The sequence below is a fragment of the Neoarius graeffei genome, chromosome 2, assembly GCF_027579695.1.
Source record: "Neoarius graeffei isolate fNeoGra1 chromosome 2, fNeoGra1.pri, whole genome shotgun sequence".
In the NCBI taxonomy this organism is placed as follows: domain Eukaryota; kingdom Metazoa; phylum Chordata; class Actinopteri; order Siluriformes; family Ariidae; genus Neoarius; species Neoarius graeffei.
The window spans coordinates 57,362,765-57,386,177 of NC_083570.1; the positions used below are offsets into that span (position 1 = coordinate 57,362,765).

The window sequence follows — 23,413 nt, forward strand, 5'->3', positions numbered from 1 at the left end:
AGGGCTGACACATAGACACAGACAACCATTCACACTCATATTCACACCTACCGGTACGCTCAATTTAGAGTCACCAGTTAACCTAACCTGCATGTCTTTGGACTGTGGGGGAAACCGGAGCACCCGGAGGAAACCCACGCGGACACGGGGAGAACATGCAAACTCCACACAGAAAGGCCCTCGCCAGCCACGGGGCTCGAACCCGGACCTTCTTGCTGTGAGGCGACAGCGCTAACCACTACACCACCATGCCGCCCACAGACTATACTCATCTCATCTCATTATCTCTAGCCACTTTATCCTTCTACAGGGTCGCAGGCAAGTTGGAGCCTATCCCAGCTGACTACGGGCGAAAGGCGGGGTACACCCTGGACAAGTCACCAGGTCATCACAGGGCTGACACATAGACACAGACAACCATTCACACTCACACCTACGCTCAATTTAGAGTCACCAGTTAACCTAACCTGCATGTCTTTGCACTGTGGGGGAAACCGGAGCACCCGGAGGAAACCCACGCGGACACGGGGAGAACATGCAAACTCCACACAGAAAGGCCCTCGCCGGCCCCGGGGCTCGAACCCAGAACCTTCTTGCTGTGAGGCGACAGCGCTAACCACTACAACACCATGCCGCCCACAGAATATACTGTATAGTCAAATGTTTGTGGACCATCACACCCTTGAACATAACAGCTTCTCATAAGGCTTTTCACTAGATTTTGTGTTCATTCAGATACAAGAGCAGTAATGAGGTCAGGCACTGATGTCGGGCGAGGAGGCCCGGGATGCAGTTAGCATCTTAGTTTGTTATAGATTTCATGGTGCTTGCTTTGTGCACGGGGCATTGTCATGCTGGAACATGTTTTGTGCTCTTATGCCGCTTTTCCACTACAAACGCGGCTGAGCCGTGCCGTGCCGAGTCGAGCTGAGTCGAGCTGAGCGGGGCTGTTGGAGTTGCATTTCGACTACAACCGCGCTGAACCGTGCTGGCTGGAAGTGGGTGGACACATTGGGTGGAGTTAGCGAAAGTGGGTGGACGTCGTGTGATGCCGTTAAGCAGCGCAAACAGTGACATCAGTGACAGTGGCGGAACAAGTCAGAGCCGGGCCGGGGGCGGGGCAAATGACCGGGCCCTTTATTAAAGCTTATCGAGATGAGATAACATCATTTTAGGCTACAAAATGTCCGCAACTGCGGTGTTTACCAATTTCAACACTACCGGGTGCAACTATGTTATTTAGTACATCAAGTCCTTCAAACGAACATGTAACTCAGAAACAAAAAACATTAGGATACTGTACATGGCTCATAATAAAACATCAATAGCCTATACTGCGCACATTATTTGAAGGGCATACGAATGAGCGCTCAGAGGTTGCAACGCTGACAAGAAGAGTCAGAAATAAAAGGAGGGCGGTGCAAACCTCACTGAATGCACTGTGTTTACCAATTTCAACACTCCGGGGTGCAACTATGTTAGTTTGTACATTAAGTCCTTCAAACGAACATGTAACTCAGAAACAAAAAAACATTAGGCGACATACTGTACATGGCTCATAATAAAACATCAATAGCCTACTGCGCGCATTATTTGAAGGGCATACGACGAGCCTTGCGCTCCGCGAACTCGTGCACGATGCTCTGTATGTCACTGATTCAGTGAGCTTTTAAGCGGTAGTCTCACGACCCGAATAGTAAACAATAAACATGGAGGACATGGAGTCGTTAGTGTTGCTGGTCTCGGTGCTGTGGCTTGTTGTCACCGACAACGCCAACAGATACTGGCAAGAGCGTATAGATGAGGCGAGGCGCATAAGGCTTCAGAAATTCTCGTAATTCGTAATTATTCTTCTTCCGGGTTTGCGGTGTTTACAGATCCCAGCGCGCTCGCGGGGCGTGTGTGGGCATGTGAGGACACTCCTCCTCACCAATCAGTGCACAGGGGAGTGTCTGCTCACGCCCCCAACCTCAGTCGGCACGGTTTGGCTCGCTTCAGCCCCACTCCAAAACGGTGCGAGTTTTAGGGGCTAAGCAGGGCTGAAGCGAGCTGAGTCGTGCTGGTTTTTGGTAGTCGAAACGCGAGCCGTGTCGGGCTGAAGTGAGCTGAAGCGAGCTGAAGTGAGCTGAAAAAGGGTAGTGGAAAAGGGCCATTAGACCCTGTTTTAAAATGCGTCTTTAGGAATCGGATCACAAATGGACAGCGCTGAATACAAGTGTAAACAACCACAAGATGCATTCAACACACATTCACTCAAAACATTCAGGTGATCTGGGACACATTCAATCACATTTATTTTGCAGTGTAAATGCTAATAGATTCAAGGCCATAACAGGACAAATATGTCATAAATGCAGGACGTGGTGGTTGTTTTGGTGACAGTACTCCAACACTCAAACAAATGAAGAGCACTGATGTACGTGGCTGGAGTGCAAGAAAATAATGAAGGTACATTGCTGGTTTAACGTTTTTAACATAACTGTGCACAGGGCTCTTAGACCTTCTAGCTGAAGTGACATACACTACCGTTCAAAAGTTTGAGATCACTTTGAAATTTCCTTATTTTTGAAAGAAAAGCACTGTCCTTTTCAATGAAGATCACTTTAAACTATTCAGAAATCCACTCTATACATTGCTAATGTGGTAAATGACTATTCTAGCTGCAAATGTCTGGTTTTTGGTGCAACATCTCCATAGGTGTATAGAGGCCCATTTCCAGCAACTCTCACTCCAGTGTTCTAATGGTACAATGTGTTTGCTCATTGCCTCAGAAGGCTAATGGATGATTAGAAAACCCTTGTACAATCATGTTAGCACAGCTGAAAACAGTTGAGCTCTTTAGAGAAGCTATAAAACTGACCTTCCTTTGAGCACATTGAGTTTCTGGAGCATCACATTTGTGAGGTCGATTAAATGCTCAAAATGGCCAGAAAAATGTCTTGACTATATTTTCTATTCATTTTACAACTTATGGTGGGAAATAAAAGTGTGACTTTTCTTGGAAAACACAAAATTGTCTGGGTAACTGCAAACTTTTGAACGGTAGTGTAGACAGTAACAGAATCTGAACACAAGTGGTCAGCTGGACACCTTGGAGACGCCTGATGGACACAGGTGTAAGCAGCAATGTGTCTCAACTGTCCACTTGTGATCCGATCGCCCGAGACGCATTTTAAAACCAAGTGTAAACAAGGCCTTAGTTCCAGTAAAGGGAAATCTTAATTCTACATTATACAAAGAAATTCTAGATAATTCAATGCTTCCAACACTGTGGTAACAGTTTAGGGAAGGAGCATATGATGGTCAGGTGTCCACATGCTTTCCCCCAGACATATAATGCATTAATCATCATAAATTCCTCCTTCACAGCTCCATACATTTTAAACTCTGTTAAAAATATACTAATTACCTCTTTTGAGTGATCCAAGATTCAGAAATTTTGGTCACTGAACTGCCATTGAATTTTTTACACCTAGTGGTCAAAATTGAGAACTGTAATAAATGTTTATAGACATCCCTAGGGACTGAACTTGCACTGCCCATGTTCACTCTATGGATGGATAAGGAGGAAGAGCAGCACACAGAACAGCTAATTGCAGGGTTGCCAGATTGGCTTAGTTCAAAGTACTCTATGGCAGCAAAGCCCTTGTTTTATAACAAATAATCTGAAGTAAAACAAATACAACCCCGATTCCAAAAAAGTTGGGACAAAGTACAAATTGTAAATAAAAACGGAATGCAATAATTTACAAATCTCAAAAACTGATATTGTATTCACAATAGAACATAGACAACATATCAAATGTCGAAAGTGAGACATTTTGAAATTTCATGCCAAATATTGGCTCATTTGAAATTTCATGACAGCAACACATCTCAAAAAAGTTGGGACAGGGGCAATAAGAGGCTGGAAAAGTTAAAGTTACAAAAAAGGAACAGCTGGAGGACCAAATTGCAATTCTTTAGGCCAATTGGCAATAGATCATTAACATGACTGGGTATAAAAAGAGCATCTTGAAGTGGCAGCAGCTCTCAGAAGTAAAGATGGGAAGAGGATCACCAATCCCCCTAATTCTGCGCCGACAAATAGTGGAGCAATATCATAAAGGAGTTCGACAGTGTAAAATTGCAAAGAGTTTGAACATATCATCATCTACAGTGCATAATATCATCAAAAGATTCAGAGAATCTGGAAGAATCTCTGTGCGTAAGGGTCAAGGCCGGAAAACCATACTGGTGCCCGTGATCTTCGGGCCCTTAGACGGCACTGCATCACATACAGGCATGCTTCTGTATTGGAAATCACAAAATGGGCTCAGGAATATTTCCAGAGAACATTATCACCGTGCCATCTGCCGTTGCCAGCTAAAACTCTATAGTTCAAAGAAGAAGCCGTATCTAAACATGATCCAGAAGCGCAGACGTCTTCTCTGGGCCAAGGCTCATTTAAAATGGACTGTGGCAAAGTGGAAAACTGTTCTGTGGTCAGACGAATCAAAATTTGAACTTCTTTATGGAAATCAGGGACGCCGTGTCATTCGGACTAAAGAGGAGAAAGACGACCCAAGTTGTTATCAGCGCTCAGTTCAGAAGCCTGCATCTCTGATGGTATGGGGTTGCATTAGTGCGTGTGGCATGGGCAGCTTACACATCTGGAAAGACACCATCAATGCTGAAAGGTATATCCAGGTTCTAGAGCAACATATGCTCCCATCCAGACGACGTCTCTTTCAGGGAAGACCTTGCATTTTCCAACATGACAATGCCAAACCACATACTGCATCAATTACAGCATCATGGCTGCGTAGAAGAAGGGTCCTGGTACTGAACTGGCCAGCCTGCAGTCCAGATCTTTCACCCACAGAAAACATTTGGCGCATCATAAAACGGAAGATACGACAAAAAAGACCTAAGACAGTTGAGCAACTAGAATCCTACATTAGACAAGAATGGGTTAACATTCCTATCCCTAAACTTGAGCAACTTGTCTCCTCAGTCCCCAGACGTTTACAGACTGTTGTAAAGAGAAAAGGGGATGTCTCACAGTGGTAAACATGGCCTTGTCCCAACTTTTTTGAGATGTGTTGTTGTCATGAAATTTAAAATCACCTAATTTTTCTCTTTAAATGATACATTTTCTCAGTTTAAACATTTGATATGTCATCTATGTTCTATTCTGAATAAAATATGGAATTTTGAAACTTCCACATCATTGCATTCCGTTTTTATTTACAATTTATACTTTGTCCCAACTTTTTTGGAATCAGGGTTGTACATTTGAGGAAAATGACAAACTCAAAGTGCACACAATGTGTCTGATGTACAGAATCATTTTTATTGCAAGAGTCACTGTAAAGTTTAGAAAATGTTTCAGGGGATTATGGATTGGATAAGGTCCACACATCAGAAATACATACAAAATAGTTGTTTTCTCATGTAAGGGCTCCCTTTTTGCAATTCCCAAATGTTTTGGGCTTTACATTATGACAGCAGTGCTGTAATCCCAACAGGATTCCAGCCTCATTAGACTTCTGGATCTTATTTTGCTGCTCAAAAGAAGTTAACAATAACGTATAAGGATTATACCTACCTATACCTGATTATACCTATATCTGGTGTAAATGCACCAGATGCATTTGAACCAAATTTAAATGAGATTGCTCAAACCACTTCACAAGAGGTTGAGTATTTTAGCCATGTTATACGAGTGTTATTATTCTATCCACATTCACTGGATATGAGCAATCGTGTGCGCTCTGATTGGCTACTCTACTACAAGGATATCAGCTCATATACCGTGAGTAGAGAAAAACTACCTGGCGGAATGTTTTGCTGAACCAACTGAGGATGAAATAAAAACTCTACTCGGAAACAAAACCTCAAAAAATATAAAAAAGCAACAAAATATGGAATGAAAGTATTTGCTGGTAAGAGCGTATCTTTTTTAATTTTCAAGAATTATTATTATAGCATTTTTCACAAATTGCTCCTGTCATTTCGCCCGTTTGTTTGCATTCTTCATCTTTAAGCATTAAAACTTGTTGAATTTTTTAGACTGGTTCAAAAGCTCAAGGAAGTTTGAAAAGTACAGAACTGAAATGCCCATGGAAAATTTAGATAAACGTCTAAAGCAATTCTATACCTCGGCACGACAGCAAGACGGCACTTTCTACAAAAAAATCAACACTAAAGTCAATTTGTGCAGCCATCGATAGGTTTTTAAGAAGTCCGCCCCAGCGGAAATTATTTTATTGGACATTTTGTATCAAGTTTTTATTTATTGAATTTGCAAAAAATAAAAATGCTCGGTTTCTCAAAATCCAGTGAATGTGGATAGAATTAAACAGTTATTCTACGAAAGCTCATCATACATGGCTTATAGCCGATTTGGCACTACGTACCTTGTTGGTTATTAGCTCACGTACGACTCGATTTTGTGGAATAACTGTTAAATGCACCCGTCTCTCCAAGCCATCTGACAGCTAAACCTACTCCTAATACATAGCACATGCCTTCCACAAAATTTCATGTCCAGCACCGCAAACAAACAAACAAACAAACAAACAAACAAACAAACATTTTTGAAGCAGCAACCATCTTATTTCATTAAATTGAAAATAAGGAATGACATCAGAAGTTGTATGAGTAATATAGCAACTGGATTTCACTCTGTCTGACTGGATGCTCAATTCACTACAAGCGTAAAAATACATTATGTAGTTAAAATATTACCAGAATACTACCTAGATACAAGACTCATGATCAATGAAAAGATGTAAACAAGGTCAATGGGGCTCTCACATCTCTCATGCCGCTTTATCCTGTTCTACAGGGTCGCAGGCAAGCTGGAGCCTATCCCAGCTGACTACAGGCGAAAGGCGGAGTACACCCTGGACAAGTCGCCAGGTCATTACAGGGCTGACACATAGACACAGACAGCCATTCACACTCACATTCACACCTACGCTCAATTTAGAGTCACCAGTTAACCTAACCTGCATGTCTTTGGACTGTGGGGGAAACCGGAGCACCCGGAGGAAACCTACACGGACACGGGGAAAACATGCAAACTCCGCACAGAAAGGCCCTCGCCGGCTACGGGGCTCGAACCCGGACCTTCTTGCTGTGAGGCGACAGCGCTAACCACTACAGCACCATGCCGCCCACGTCAATGGGGCTCTGATCAACTAAATACATTTGAACTTCCCTTGTAATACTGGATAATCTCACTGCAGATTTGTACCTACGAAGAAACCCTGTGGTTTTCCCACAACTTTTATTCGCAATATTCTCACACTGAACATGATCATCATGTCAACACACTTAGTGCTGTGCCTTTATTTTGCTACAGTTGTATACTGTAATGATTTATAATCCCAGTATCGCCCAGAAGAGGACGGGTTTCCTTTTGAATCTGGTTCCTCTCAAGGTTTCCTCCTCATGCCATCTCAGAGCTTTTCCTCACCACTGTCTCCTCTGGGTTTTTTTTTTTGCATCAGGGCTATAAATCTGTATCCGGATTCCTGTAAAGCTGCTTTGTGACAATTGTTAAAAGCATTTTATAAAAGGCATGTAATGATTTATTAGGACACAGTTATAGAAGTGAGTTATTTATAATCATGCTATCTGTTATCACCCAGATGAGGATGGGTTCCCTTTTGAGTCTGGTTCCTCTTGAGGTTTCTTCCTCGTATCGTCTGAGGGAGTTTTTCCTTGCCATCGTCACCACAGGCTTGCTCATCAGGGATAAATTAGGGATCAAATTAGCTCATGTTTAAAGTCTTTAATTTTCTGTAAAGCTGCTTTGCGACAATGTCTGTTCTTAAAAGCGCTGTACAAATAAACTTGACCTATAGTGCGTGACAATAAATCACTATACAAATTTATAATGATTTGATGAAATAAAAAATGAACCACAATTATCAAACTGCATAATCTTTTTTTTTTTCTAGCTGCAAATGTGTTGTTTAGACAACAGAAAGCGTAATAACATACAACAGTACAATGCACGTGACTTCACCATAGGCAGAAGTAACATAGCTCTAATGCTGCAAAAATGCATAAAAAACCAGATTTAAAATGGGAAAGAGCTGTTGTGTGATTGTGTACAAATAGATTTAACAAGAAATCAAAGCTTTCTTTTCACAGACTGCTAAAAGAGAAGAAAAATGGAGGTAGTGCAAATGTTCATAAAAGTTTATTAAAAAAAGGCCTATATGTTATTAATGTTTTAATTTTGAATAAAAGGAATATTTTCATTAACAGGTTATATTTTACTCCAAACTTTACAAATGTAGGCAAATAATTATAGTTGGTTATTAAGAAAATTTTTAAAAAGATTTTTGCTTTAATTTAACAAAAGGAATGTTTAAGTTGGGCAGCACGGTGGTGCAGTGATTAACATGTCACCTCATAGCAAGAAGGTTCTAGGTTCAAGCCCTGCAGTGAAACGGGGCCTTTTGGTGTGGAGTTTGCATGTTCTTTTCATGCGTAAAACCCACAGTCCAAAGACATGCAGATTGGTTCAAGTGGCTACTCTAAAGTGGCCAGAGTCCAAAAATCCAGTCCAATGATGTCAGACATTCAAGCAACAACCAGTGCATGTTTCAATCCACTAAAGTAATGGCAAGCCAAATGTTAGCACACATGTAAGAATTCTTCAAGATAAAGACAGTTTCTCATTTGTTGCTTTCATTTTGTAACTAAAATCTGAATTAACAGGTATGCAAATGCTACAAATGAGGTCACATAAAATCATATTTATTATTATTATTATTATTATTATTATTATTATTATATTTTTCCCCCAGTGTTCAATGCCTTTAAAAAGGTACAGCTGTGATTCTCAAAGAACAGAACAAGTCAAAGTGTAGTCAATTATATCTGAATTGCAGATTGGCTAAGAAAATTAAATACTGTCATTACAGAGTGCTTGTTCCCGAGAGTACATGTTGAACTGTTCGGTAAACCCACTATAGACAGTATGATTTAATCAAGGACTAGACTTCAGTGTTGAATGTTAACTGACATGTTTCACATGTAAAATACTTCAGAGAAAAAGCAGATTGTGCAAAATTCTAGTGCCGGTTTGCTTTTAATAATTTATAATTATTATTGGTGAAATATAACACACTTATTATATATTTAACACAACAAACTGGCTGCACCCAGAAAAAAATATGCATGCGTCACTGAAAAAAAAGAGAAAAATCCTTAAAGATTAATTGAAATAAATTTATTCAGAGAAAAACAAATCTTTTATGAAGAAATAAATATTAAATAATTATTTTCAACAAAAAAACAAACATGTGCCACTATTATTGACATCCCTGGAAATGATAGTGAACACAAAGTAACTGAAGCATGTTTCCCATTTAAATTGTACAGTACATGTCTGAGTTGATTAGAGTGTGTAGGAACTTTCATGCTGTAATCCCTGACTTCCTACTGGACAATATGGTGGAAGTTCTGTGATGTTTTTTGGGGCTGTTTTTCCTCCAAAGGTCCCAGAAACCTTGTTCAGGTCCATGGCATCATGGACTCCATGAAATACCAGGACATTTTAAATCCAAATCTGGCTGCCTCTCCAGGAAACTAAAACTGGGTCGTCACTGGATCTTCCAGCAGGACATTGATCTGAAGCATGTGTCCAAATCAAAACAAAAATGGTTCGCTGACCACAGAATGAAGCTTCTGCCCAGGCCATTTCAGTCCCCTGACCTGAACCCCATTGAAAACCTGTGGGCTGAGCTGAAGAGGAGAGAGCACAAGAGAGGGCCTCGGACCCTGGATGATCTGGAGAGATTGTGTAAAGAGGAACGGTCTCAGATGCCCTGCTCTGTATCTCCAACCTTATAAAAATGTTATAGGAGAGACTCAGTGCTGTTTTACTGGCAAAGGGAGGGTGTACAAAGTATTAAATACAGGGGTGCCAATAATAGTGGATTGATGAGGGATTTGTTTTTCTCTGAATACATTTATTTCGATTAAAGGTTGGATTTTTCCATTTTTTCAATGTGAGATGAAGCTACTTCAGATAATGTAAACCTACATTCATTAAGAACTGATGTAGCCCTTTCTTATGGAACATATCATGTACTTATTACTAATAAACACTCACTTTCTCAGGATGTAAACTAGAAGACAACTTCAAAGTTTCTTAAAGTTGGACAAATTAGCTATATTTAATGCCATTTTAGGGCGGCACGGTGGTGTAGTGGTTAGCGCTGTCGCCTCACAGCAAGAAGGTCTGAGTTCGAGCCCCGTGGCCGGCGAGGGCCTTTCTGTGTGGAGTTTGCATGTTCTCCCCGTGTCCGCGTGGGTTTCCTCCGGGTGCTCCGGTTTCCCCCACAGTCCAAAGACATGCAGGTTAGGTTAACTGGTGACTCTAAATTGAGCGTAGGTGTGAATGTGAGTGTGAATGGTTGTCTGTGTCTATGTGTCGGCCCTGTGATGACCTGGCCACTTGTCCAGGGTGTACCCCACCTTTCGCCCGTAGTCAGCTGGGATAGGCTCCAGCTTGCCTGCGACCCTGTAGAACAGGATAAAGCGGCTAGAGATAATAAGATGAGATGAGATAATGCCATTTGTTTAAAACAAGAAATGTTATCACAACTAATGCCAGTGTTTACATTACAAGTTGTGGCCACGGAATAGGATCTCATTCCCATGCGTTATTAACTCGTGGCCAAGGAATATTTTTTTTTCCATGGCCATGAGTTAATAACGCGTGGGAATGAGATCCTATTCCATGGCCACGACTTGTTTAACGTGTGGGAACGAGATGATTATTAGGTGGCCACGAATTAATAACGCGTGGCCATGAGAAGTGTTAGTCATTTCATCACTGAGACTGTTGACTTTCTGGCATCAGTAGCTTCAGCCGCAAATATGGACAAGTTTGATCTGGTTTCGTTTTATTTTAATCTAGGAATGAATTATAGTGATATCCTTAAATCACTTGCAGTTAGACATGGAGTAATTCTGAGCAAGAGACACTTAATTCGGCTGCTCAAAAAGCACGGGCTCAAACGTAGACAATATGCTGACCTCGGGGAAGTTATAGATTTCATCATGCAAATATGGTCAGCAAATTTGACGGCCGCTCAAAAACTGGACATCATCCCATCAGGCTGGAACTTGAATCATTTTGTGGCCACGCGTTATTAATTCGTAGCCACCCAATAATCATCTCGTTCCCACGCATTAAGCAAGTCGTGGCCACGGAATAGGATCTCGTTCCCACATATTATTAACTCGTGGCCACGGAATATTTTTTTTTTCACCCATGTCACCAGAGGGGCTCCGTACTTTTCACTGTAGATCTGAACATCTTGATATCTGAAAACCATAAATGAAAATGGACAGATCATGTTTTGTAAACAATTAAAGTAAATTAAATAAAACATTTCACACAATAAAATGTGGCATAGATGCTGGTTGGGAGAAGTGCTCTGTGGCAGCTGTACTGTACATCAGGTGCCGCACTGGGTCGAACTGGGGTAATGCTTTATGTGTATCAGGAGAAGGAGGCTGTAAGAATGGCTTCATGCTGCTGCTGATGAAGAGTACCGATGCCGACAGCAGGGGCAGGTAGAGGAGGCCTACTGACCAACCGCAGCTAGGTGTAAAAAATTAAACAAACAAACAAACAAACAAACAAACAAACAAACAAACAGTTAGCTATAACTGCCCTGAACATTGTCTAAAAGATAAGTGGAATAAAAAAAAGAAGGAAAACAAAACATTTACACAGCCTCACCTTACAAGCAAGCTGTTTTTCAAATCGCGGAGACACAAAAAACCAGCATCCCATGTTCTGTGGCTCTTCTTGGCTCCAGATAAACTCTATAAGTAAAGAGTTGGCATAAGCTTTAAAAACGGATGAGAAAAGATTACGTTACTGCATCAAGCACAAATCCATATACTATGTATTACAGATTACACCAATCAGCTGATGCACTACATGGCCAAAAGTATTTGGACACCTGATCATCACACCCCTATGTGGTTCTTCTCTAAACAGTTGCCACAAAGTTCCATCCATCTATTATCTGTAGCCACTTTATCCTGTTCTACAGGGTCGCTGGCAAGCTGCAGCCTATCCCAGCTGACTACGAGTGAAAGGCGGGGTACACCTAGCCTGGGCCCGCCCATCCTAAGCGTGACGCAACACGAGGGCCTGTTGCGAGCTTAGTCTGGCCAGGCTAGCTATCTACAGCTCTTCCAAGCTCCAGAAAAATCGGGAGCCAATCAACTTTGAGCATCTCCAACGGCCCTGGGTAGAGGCGTGTTCAAGGCAGTGACGTAGTAGAACTGCGACCGGAAGCCATAGATTGTTTACAGAATCCATGCCGGAAGCACTTCATTCACTAGAAACATTACGAACATGGAGCAAGTTCTCATTGAAAACGGAGCAAAGAGCAGCCCTGGAGGTATTTATTGAAAGGAAGGCCATTTTCGCCTTGCTCCCGACCGGCTTCGGTAAGAGTTTAATCTACCAGTTAGCCCCGTCGCGTCACATACGTCAGAGGAAAGAGTGATGTGATTGGTTTAAGCTTCGTCACAGCCTTTTCTGGCTTCGACCAGTAGCAAACTGAGGCATTTCAGGGAGGCGGGTCAACCACGCACTTTGGGAAACGGTTGGGCTTAATATCTTTGCCAGACCAAATGCTCGCAGAGCTTTGAAGTCGCGTTAGCCAGACTACGGTACACCCTGGACAAGTGGCCAGGTCATCACAGGGCTGACACATAGACACAGACAACCATTCACACTCGCATTCACACCTACGGTCAATTTAGAGTCACCAGTTAACCTAACCTGCATGTCTTTGGACTGTGGGGGAAACCGGAGCACCCGGAGGAAACCCACACAGACACGGGGAGAACATGCAAACTCCGCACAGAAAGGCCCTCGCCGGCCACGGGGCTCGAACCCAGGACCTTCTTGCTGTGAGGCGACAGCGCTAACCACTACACCACCGTGCCACAAAACTGGAAGCATATAATTGTACAGAATGTCTGTGTATGCTGTAGCATTAAAAATTTCCCTTCACCAAAACTTACAGGCTCAAACCCATTCCAGCATGACAACAAAGCAACATCAATGAAGACCTGCTTTGCCAAGGTTGGTATGAGTGTCCTGCACAGAACCCTAACCTCAACCCCACTGAACACCCTTTGGGATGAACTGGAGCACCAGAGGTGGACAACGGACCCAACTTCATTACTTAAGTCAAAGTACAGATCCCACTGGTCAAATGTTACTCCGATACAAGTGAAAGTTGTCCAGTCAAATTTTTACTTAAGTTAAAGTACTGAAGTACTTCATCTCATCTCATCATCTCTAGGCGCTTTATCCTTCTACAGGGTCGCAGGCGAGCTGGAGCCTATCCCAGCTGACTACGGGCGAAAGGCGGGGTACACCCTGGACAAGTCGCCAGGTCATCACAGGGCTGACACATAGACAACCATTCACACTCACATTCACACCTACGCTCAATTTAGAGTCACCAGTTAACCTAACCTGCATGTCTTTGGACTGTGGGGGAAACCGGAGCACCCGGAGGAAACCCACGCAGACACGGGGAGAACATGCAAACTCCGCACAGAAAGGCCCTCGCCGGCCACAGGGCTCGAACTCAGACCTTCTTGCTGTGAGGCGACAGTGCTAACCACTACACCACCGTGCCGCCCACTGAAGTACTTGCTTTTAAAAATACTTAAGTATTAAAAGTACATTTTCTGTCAACGCATCGTTGTATTATTGCCACAACGCTTACAAAACCTAATGCCTCTGAAGCAACTGACTGGATTTACTGACTCGCTTATAGAACCTGCAGAATAAACACCTTTAAACACAGATTTCTACATTCTGTTTATTTGGCAAGATTATGCTGAAACATATTTCTGAAAGGATTTCAGATAAGTGAACATTATTCATGTTGGCGTAACTTTGTTTTTACATGCTAACTAACAGTGTCCGAGTTAACTAGCTACGCGTTAATGTTAGCCGTGGACAAGGGTACGGCAACTTGTGCCGCTTTTCCACTACAAACGCGGCTGAGTCGGGCTGAGCCGTGCCGTGCTGAGTTGGGCTGAGTCGAGCTGAGCGGGGCTGTTGGAGTTGCATTTTGACTACAACCGCGCTGAACCGTGCTGGCTGGAAGTGGGTGGATACATTGGGTGGAGTTAGCGAAAGTGGGTGGACGTTACGTGATGTCGTTAAGCAGCGCAAACAGTGACATCAGTGAGCTTTTAAGCGGTAGTCTCACAACCCGAATAGTAAACAATAAACATGGAGGACATGGAGTCGTTAGTGTTGCTGGTCTTGGTGCTGTGGCTTGTTGTCACCGACAACGCCAACAGATACTGGCAAGAGCGTATAGATGAGGCGAGGCACATAAGGCTTCATAATTCTCGTAATTCTCCTTCTTCCGGGTTTATGGTGTTTACAGATCCCAGCGTGCTCGCGGGGCGTGTGTGGGCATGTGAGGACACTCCTCCTCACCAATCAGTGCACAGGGGAGTGTCTGCTCACGCCCCCAGCCTCACTCGGCACGGTTTGGCTCGCTTCAGCCCCACTCCAAAACGGTGCGAGTTTTAGGGGCTAAGCAGGGCTGAAGCGAGCTGAGTCGTGCTGTTTTTTGGTAGTCGAAACGCAAGCCGTGTCGGGCTGAAGTGAGCTGAAGCGAGCTGAAGTGAGCTGAAAAAGGGTAGTGGAAAAGGGCCATTAGTGAGCAAATCCACATTAAGTCATGTGACTAACCAGACTGTATAGCTGTTGCAATGTTATTGCCAGCTCTGAAAGCACAGACAACTTCATTGCAAGCTTTCTCTTGGAATAAAACGTTTACAGACCTCAATGTGCTTCCGCAGGTCGGACGGCGAGTTTTTATAAGCTGTGATATGGTTCGTTTTAGGCAAACAAAGCAAATATTTAAAACGAAACGAATCTTTAATCCTTTCAGAAAACTGAAACATGGGTTCTAGGTAAAGCCATGAGTGCGTGCATTCCCCAGAAGAACTGCCTCCTCCCATTCTGCCATCAGCTGATCGCGTTCAAATAAAGCTGCTGAGAAAAATCACTGAACTTGATTTTTTACAGTCTATGGATGTGACGTGACCCGAGTGATTACTGATTGGTTTTTTCGCAGGTGACACTGAGCAAGCCTATCACGTTTTAGAAAAGAAAAGAAAAAACATCCACTTTCAAAGCCGCTTCACGGTAATGAGTAATGAGGACACTGATAGAAATGTAGTGGAGTAAAAAGTACGATATTTGTCTTTTAAATGTAGTGAAGTTAAAGTCATAAGTCCCCCCCCCCAAAAAAAAAATACTCAAGTAAAGTACAGATACTCAAAAAGGGTACTTAAGTATGGAATCAATTTTGTGCCAAAATGTTCATACAATACTTTTGAAATATCAAACAAAAACGATAAATCAAAATTAAAAAAAAAAAGTCAATTTTTTTAGACTGGCAAACAAATTATTCGTGTAATCGTGCAAAATATCAGTCTATTACTCTTCAGAAACCTTTTATTTTTGTTCCGCGTCTTTCTCAGTTTTGTTTGGCGTAATTTATTTGGGTTGCGATTCCAGCTTTCTCGTTTGCGCTCCCTGACTTTTTGCTTGCAGTTTTGGCACAAACTTCACGTGTGGGCGGGCTGTCCAGGAATGCATATTCCCATTGGCTAACTTGTGTTTGACTGACAGCTACGCTCAGCCATTCCCTACTCGGATTCTGGCGGACTGTTTGACGAGTGACCGATCCATTGACGGGAAACAAGGATCGAGTGGACTTCAGTGGCGACTATGATATTGAATTAATTCAACAAAGTGTAAGTACGGGACAAATGTGTTGTATGTGTTGCAGTAGTACACATTATGCAGGCGTGTTTAACGTTAGCAAGACAGCTATTATATTGGGTAGTGGAGCTGCAAACACCTGCATAAACACCAAACACCTGCATAATGTGTACTACTGCAACACATACAACACATTTGTCCCGTACTTACACTTTGTTGAATTAATTCAATATCATAGTCGCCACTGAAGTCCACTCGATCCTTGTTTCCCGTCAATGGATCGGTCACTCGTCAAACAGTCCGCCAAAATCCGAGTAGGAAATGGCCGCAACAGCCTCCGGGGGAATCGCTGAGCGTAGCTGTCAGTCAAACACAAGTTAGCCAATGGGAATGCATTCCTGGACAGCCCACCCACACGTGAAGTTTGTGCCAAAACTGCAAGCAAAAAGTCAGGGAGCGCAAACGAGAAAGCTGGAATCGCAACCCAAATAAATTACGGCAAACAAAACTGAGAAAGACGTGGAACAAAAATAAAAGGTTTCTAAAGAGTAATAGACTGATATTTTGCACGATTACATGAATAATTTGTTTGCCAGTCTAAAAAAAATTGACCTTTTTTTTTTTTTAATTTTGATTTATCGTTTTTGTTTGATATTTCAAAAGTATTGTATGAACATTTTGGCACAAAATTGATTCCACACACTAAGGCTAAGCATATAATCTTTCATCTTGGACACTCTTTCTGTGTGTGTGTGTGTGTGTGTGTGTGTGTGTGTGTGTGTGTGTGTGTTGACTTTTTTTTTTAATTTTGATTTATCGTTTTTGTTTGATATTTCAAAAGTATTGTATGAACAGTACTCAAGTAAACGTACTTCATTACTGTCCACCTCTGTGGAACATTGAGGGCACTCCAGGCCTCATCACCCAACATCAGTGCCTGACCTCACTAATGCTCTTGTATTTGAATGATCACAAATCCCCACAAACCCATGAGACATCACAGGCATGAAGTGTGTCATGGATACTATCATTTATTATGGATAGAGTCTAACATATTCCTCCACAAGGAAAGCAAACACAAAAGACTAATGTTTCATGAAATCTTCAAGAAAAGCTTTATTGAAGAGCAAAATGGAATAATATCTGTACATCCTATTATTGTTCTATTGATTTGGGCAAAACACAAGAAGAATGTAATGTCATAAAAAGGCTTCACCTTTGGCATTGGTGTATTTGCGCAGCTCCTGCTGTAGGGCGTCTGTGGGGAAAGGGCAAAGCTCCTCTACTCTGATCAGAGCCGTGTTCTTACATGCCTCAGGCAGCGTCTCTCTTTGTTTCAGCAGTGCATAATAGTGTTTGCCTGAGCAAAGCAGCACTCGCTGCACACTAGCGCCGCACATCAGAGAAAATTTTGAGATTACTACATGATTTCGGGCAGATTTGATTATCATTTAGTCTTTGAATTGAACATCAACAAAATGTGCTTCACTGCATGGCTTACCTCTCAGGATTTACAGAAGTGTCACCAATTACAGGCTTGAACGAAGTTCCAGGTCCCATTTCCTCCAAGCTCGACACTGCCCCCTAGTGTTACAAACAGAATAACACAATCAGCTGGCATCCACTGAGTCACCAGTGAAAATAAATAAATAAACAAACCAAAAATAGCGTGCTCATACAATGCTGGACAAATCATCCAATACAGAACTCACAGAAAAACGCAGCAGCGTTTTGGGTGATGCTACAATCAGTGGTTTGCGGAAGTTTCGGATCATTTGTCTCCTTAGCAGGTGAAAGTACTGAGCCGGAGTTGTTGGATTCACCATGGCAAGATTTACTACGTCACCATCGATGCCTTCCTCCTTACTGTCGCACAGCTGTTAGGGGAGAAAACGGGGTTTAAAAATAACACAACCTGCCAATCAATAAAGCAGGACAGGTTCTGGAGCTTGCACAACATTGAACAGAGTTCACTGTAATAAACTGCTCACTTGTAAGAAACGCTCAATGCGACAGGACGAGTGTTCAGGTCCGGCGCCATCGTAGCCGTGTGGCAGCAGAATGACCATGCCGCTCTGCAGCAACCACTTTGCTTCACCTAGAAGCGATGAGAAAACAACTTTTTACATCAGGATATACTGCTTAAACCTTGTTTCTTTCCTGCTATTACATCACTAGACTGTACTTGCTGAAGGAGTAGTAGTTATGCAATTCAGGGGTATTGGGTGTTGGTCTGGGAAATCCCTTCATATAGTGACATGCTACAGGCGTTGGCACAATGAAACTGTTCTCTTTTGCACATCTCTCAACCACAAGTAAGCTCCAGCTTAACCCCAAAAGTGAAAAGATTTAACTCCGAATGCAGCACAGGAGCATTGTGGACATTTTGATGGCCAGTAAAACAGAATTATTGACTGATGACTGAAGTTGTGTTTGGCTACAGCATGTAGCTCTCCAACAGCTTGATCAAAACCTGTCTTTCACTGATTGGGGGGAAAAAAAAATCATCCCGGATATCTCGTGAAGTTTTGGGCATCTTTTTAAATTTGGTGTTGAACTGGCTCCTTAGCCAAGGCAAATAATAACAAGAGTGCTCTGAGAGCACAATATCCCCCACTGGCAACTAAATCTATGCTATAAGTGCTTAATACACCTTTCATGAAATTGTCAAAGTACAAATTTGGTAATCAAGGGCCATAACTCTGGTAAAATGCGACTGAATTGAACAAAATTGCAATATACGTATTACTGACATATAACAAAGAATCCTGCCAAGTTTCGTGAAATTCCTCAACAAATTGTGAGAGGAGTTGATTTCAGAAAGTGAGTACCCTTCTCGGGATGGACAGACATCTCCACGACATAATCCCCCTTCGGGCCTTTCGGCCAGCGGGGGATAAAAAGTAAATAAACACACATTATTTCGGTGTAATATACTTGGGATTGGCAACTCTGACAGACAAGCATTACAGATAATGGATGGATGGATATTTATTGTTTCCTAAATACAGTGGTGCTGGAAGGTTTGTGGGCCCTTTAGAATTTTCTATATTTCTGCATAAATATGACCTAAAACATCATCAGATTTTCACACAAGTCCTAAAAGTAGATAAAGAGAACCCAGTTAAACAAATAAGACAAAAATATTATACTTGCTCATTTATTTATTGAGGAAAATGATCCAATATTACATATCTGTGAGTGGCAAAAGTATGTGAACCTTTGCTTTCAGTATCTGGTGTGACCCCCTTGTGCAGCAATAACTGCAACTAAACATTTCCGGTAACTGTTGATCAGTCCTGCACACCGGCTTGGAGGAATTTTAGCCCATTCCTCCATACAGAACAGCTTCAACTCTGGGATGTTGGTGGTTTTCCTCACATGAACTGCTCGCTTCAGGTCCTTCCACAACATTTCGATTGGATTAAGGTCAGGACTTTGACTTGGCCATTCCAAAACATTAACTTTATTCTTCTTTAACCATTCTTTGGTAGAACGACTTGTGTGCTTAGGGTCGTTGTCTTGCAGCATGACCCACCTTCTCTTGAGATTCAGTTCATGGACAGATGTCCTGACATTTTCCTTTAGAATTCACTTCAGAATTCATTGTTCCATCAACGATGGCAAGCCGTCCTGGCCCAGATGCAGCAAAACAGACCCAAACCATGATACTACCACCACCATGTTTCACAGATGGAATAAGGTTCTTATGCTGGAATGTAGTGTTTTCCTTTCTCCAAACATAACGCTTCTCATTTAAACCAAAAATTCTATTTTGGGCTCATCCGTCCACAAAACATTTTTCCAATAGCCTTCTGGCTTGTCCACATGATCTTTAGCAAACTGCAGATGAGCAACAATGTTCTTTTTGGAGAGCAGTGGCTTTCTCCTTGCAACCCTGCCATGCATACCATTGTTGTTCAGTGTTCTCCTGATGGTGGACTCATGAACATTAACATTAGCCAATGTAAGAGAGGCCTTCAGTTGCTTAGAAGTTACCCTGGGATCCTTTGTGATATCGCCGACTATTACACACCTTGCTCTTGAAGTGATCTTCGTTGGTCGACCACTCCTGGGGAGGGTAACAATGGTCTTGAATTTCCTCCATTTGTACACAATCTGTCTGACTGTGGATTGGTGGAGTCCAAACTCTTTAGAGATGGTTTTGTAACCTTTTCCAGCCTGATGAGCATCAACAACGCTTTTTCTGAGGTCCTCAGAAATCTCCTTTGTTCGTGCCATGATACACTTCCACAAACATGTGTTGTGAAGATCAGACTTTGATAGATCCCTGTTCTTTAAATAAAACAGGGTGCCCACTCACACCTGATTGTTATCCCATTGATTGAAAACACCTGACTCTAATTTCACCTTCAAATTAACTGCTAATCCTAGAGGTTCACATACTTTTACCACTCACAGATATGTAATATTGGATCATTTTCCTCAAAAAATAAATGACGAAGTATAATATTTTTGTCTCATTTGTTGAACTGGGTTCTCTTTATCTACTTTTAGGACTTGTGTGAAAATCTGATGATGTTTTAGGTCATATTTATGCAGAAATATAGAAAATTCTAAAGGGTTCACAAACTTTCAAGCACCACTGTATCTAGTGACATTTCGGGCATCTTTTTTAAATTTGGTGTTGAACTGGCTCCTTAGCCAAGGCAAAGAATAAAAAGTCAATGAAAACACACATTTTTTTGGTGTAATATATTTATGGCTTGCCTGAAGTCAGCTTGGGATTGGCAACTTTGACAGATAAGCATTACAGATAATGGATGGATGGATATTTATTGTTTCCTAAATATACAGTATATCTGCATATGTTTATAGGTACGAAAAAACAATTTCCAGAATTCAAACAAACATCGTGACCTCCGATGGGTTTTCCAGGCTCCCCTACACGTACACGAATTATTATAGAGATGTTGATAATTATTATTATTTTTTTTTTTACCTCCAGTGATAAAGGTATCAAAGATGATTTGCGCTCCATTGAAGAAATCCCCAAACTGAGCTTCCCATATGGGCAGCAGCTTTGGCTGTTCAATACTCATCCCATACTCAAAGCCTAACACTGCCTCTTCAGACAGTGCACTGTTACACACCTGAAACGAAACACACACACACACACACACACACACACACACACACACACACACACACTACAGCTCATACACAATATCTGCACCACTGATGCAGTACTGAAAATACAAATAATTCACTCTAAAGTAACAATAGCATGAACTGGAGTAAAAGAATGCTCAAGGATTTCAACCATTACAGGGCTGATTAGTCAGTGTGCTAATCTGACCTCCAGATGGCCTTTTTGTTGAGGGTCAATGTGATTGAGAGGGATATACATGTCATTGGATTCCTGGCACACAACCATGGCATGACGTTGACTAAATGTACCACGGCCCACATCCTGGCCGCTGATCCGCACGTCGAAGCCTGCATTAAAACAAGCAGGGGGAAAAAAAAAAAAAAATATATATATATATATATATATATATATACACTGTAAAATCTGATGAAAAGTAAGTAAAGTTAGCCTGGATCTGAGCACTCATTAATGGAAGGCTTAAACTTTCACAAGAGAATGTGCAGCTTGAAAACCTTATGTACTGAAGGAGGCTGCTTACCCTGACAGAGGAGTGTGCCGAACGCCAGCGCCTCAGCAGTGGACCAGTCCAGTGCAGATCCTGCTTCGAGTTTCTGCAGTCTCGACTGTGAAGTTCAATGAAAAAGCAGATTCAATCAATTTCCACCAACACCAGAGACATAAATAAATGCAGTCTTCAACAAATATCGATTAAATCATTTTCTTTCCTATTATTATACAATAACACTGCCATTTATGCAAAAAATAAAAAAATAATATCATCACTCGTCCTGGTCACAATCAGGGATCCATTTTAGGGTCACCGAGGTCAAAATTTCAAGTTAGTTATGGAATAATTATTTTACTTTTGCTGTATCTGGGAAGTAATTACAGACAAAATGTTAAAGTTTTGGTGTACAACTTTCTGTTTTTGTAGGAGAACCATTTGAATGAATGCAAATTTAGGTGTGTCACGGACTTACAAATTAATTGTTTTATATTAAAAAAGTCAACCCTAATCCCATTTTTCTCTTTCATAGAAGCCATCTTCTTGTTATTTATTTCATTGCGTTCTTTGTACTTTCATTTACTGTCTTTTTCCCTCAATAAGTCCAGTTTTTGTGGATCCTGCTGTATCTTCTCACGGTACTTGCGTGTTCTTTCTGCTGATGTTTTATGTTCCATTTTCTACAATATTTGATTAAAAATACATCAGTATAAATCCTTTGTTATACTTTGCCAATACTCTGTCATTGCCTTTCTATTTCTACAGTGTATATTAAATACAGTGGTGCTTGAAAGTTTGTGAACCCTTTAGAATTTTCTATATTTCTGCATAAATATGACCTAAAACAACATCAGATTTTCACACAAGTCCTAAAAGTAGATAAAGAGAAACCAGTTAAACAAATGAGACTAAATTATTATACTTGGTTATTTTTTTATTGAGGAAAATGATCCAATGTTACATATCTGTGAGTGGCAAAAGTATGTGAACCTTTGCTTTCAGTATCTGGTGTGACCCCCTTGTGCAGCAATAACTGCAACTAAACGTTTCCGGTAACTGTTGATCAGTCCTGCACACCGGCTTGGAGGAATTTTAGCCCATTCCTCTGTACAGAACAGCTTCAACTCTGGGATGTTGGTGGGTTTCCTCACATGAACTGCTTGCTTCAGGTCCTTCCACAACATTTCGATTGGATTAAGGTCAGGACTTTGACTTGGCCATTCCAAAACATTAACTATATTCTTCTTTAACCATTCTTTGGTAGAACGACTTGTGTGCTTAGGGTCGTTGTCTTGCTGCATGACCCACCTTCTCTTGAGATTCAGTTCATGGACAGATATTCTGACATTTTCCTTTAGAATTTGCTGGTATAATTCAGAATTCATTGTTCCATCAATGATGGCAAGCCGTCCTGGCCCAGATGCAACAAAACAGGCCCAAACCATGATACTACCACCACCATGTTTCACAGATGGGATAAGGTTCTTATGCTGCAATGCAGTGTTTTCCTTTCTCCAAACATAACACTTCTCATTTAAACCAAAAAGTTCTATTTTGGTCTCATCCGTCCACAAAACATTTTTCCAATAGCCTTCTAGCTTGCCCACGTGACCTTTAGCAAACTGTAGATGAGCAGCAATGTTTTTTTTGGAGAGCAATTGCTTGCAATCCTTGCAACTCTGCCATGCACACCATTGTTGTTCAGTGTTCTCCTGATGGTGGACTCATGAACATTAACATTAGCCAATGTGAGAGAGGCCTTCAGTTACTTAGAAGTTACCCTGGGGTTCTTTGTCACCTCACCGACTATTACATGCCTTGCTCTTGGAGTGATCTTTGTTGGTCGACCACTCCTGGGGAGGGTAACAATGGTCTTGAATTTCCTCCATTTGTACACAATCTGTCTGACTGTGGATTGGTGGAGTCCAGACTCTTTAGAGATGGTTTTGTAACCTTTTCCAGCCTGATGAGCATCAACAACGCTTTT

General features: G+C 41.7%; 1 protein-coding gene across 2 annotated transcripts in view; it reads right to left on the minus strand.

Annotated features, from left to right (window-relative positions):
* Nucleotides 1–10,349: 10,349 nt before the first annotated feature.
* The window catches only part of LOC132881718 (2-oxoadipate dehydrogenase complex component E1-like), a 207,781-nt gene continuing 194,717 nt past the window's right edge, over nt 10,350–23,413 (minus strand). For both annotated transcript variants that reach the window (XM_060914513.1, XM_060914514.1), the window contains 9 exons: nt 21,460–21,544; nt 21,129–21,268; nt 20,772–20,922; nt 17,800–17,906; nt 17,521–17,685; nt 17,310–17,392; nt 17,025–17,194; nt 11,762–11,847; nt 10,350–11,620 (listed from right to left, as the gene is read on the minus strand). In XM_060914513.1, coding sequence (XP_060770496.1) covers nt 11,519–11,620; nt 11,762–11,847; nt 17,025–17,194; nt 17,310–17,392; nt 17,521–17,685; nt 17,800–17,906; nt 20,772–20,922; nt 21,129–21,268; nt 21,460–21,544 — 1,089 coding nt within the window. In that variant the 3' untranslated portion in view covers nt 10,350–11,518. The remainder of the gene's footprint in view (nt 11,621–11,761; nt 11,848–17,024; nt 17,195–17,309; nt 17,393–17,520; nt 17,686–17,799; nt 17,907–20,771; nt 20,923–21,128; nt 21,269–21,459; nt 21,545–23,413) is intronic.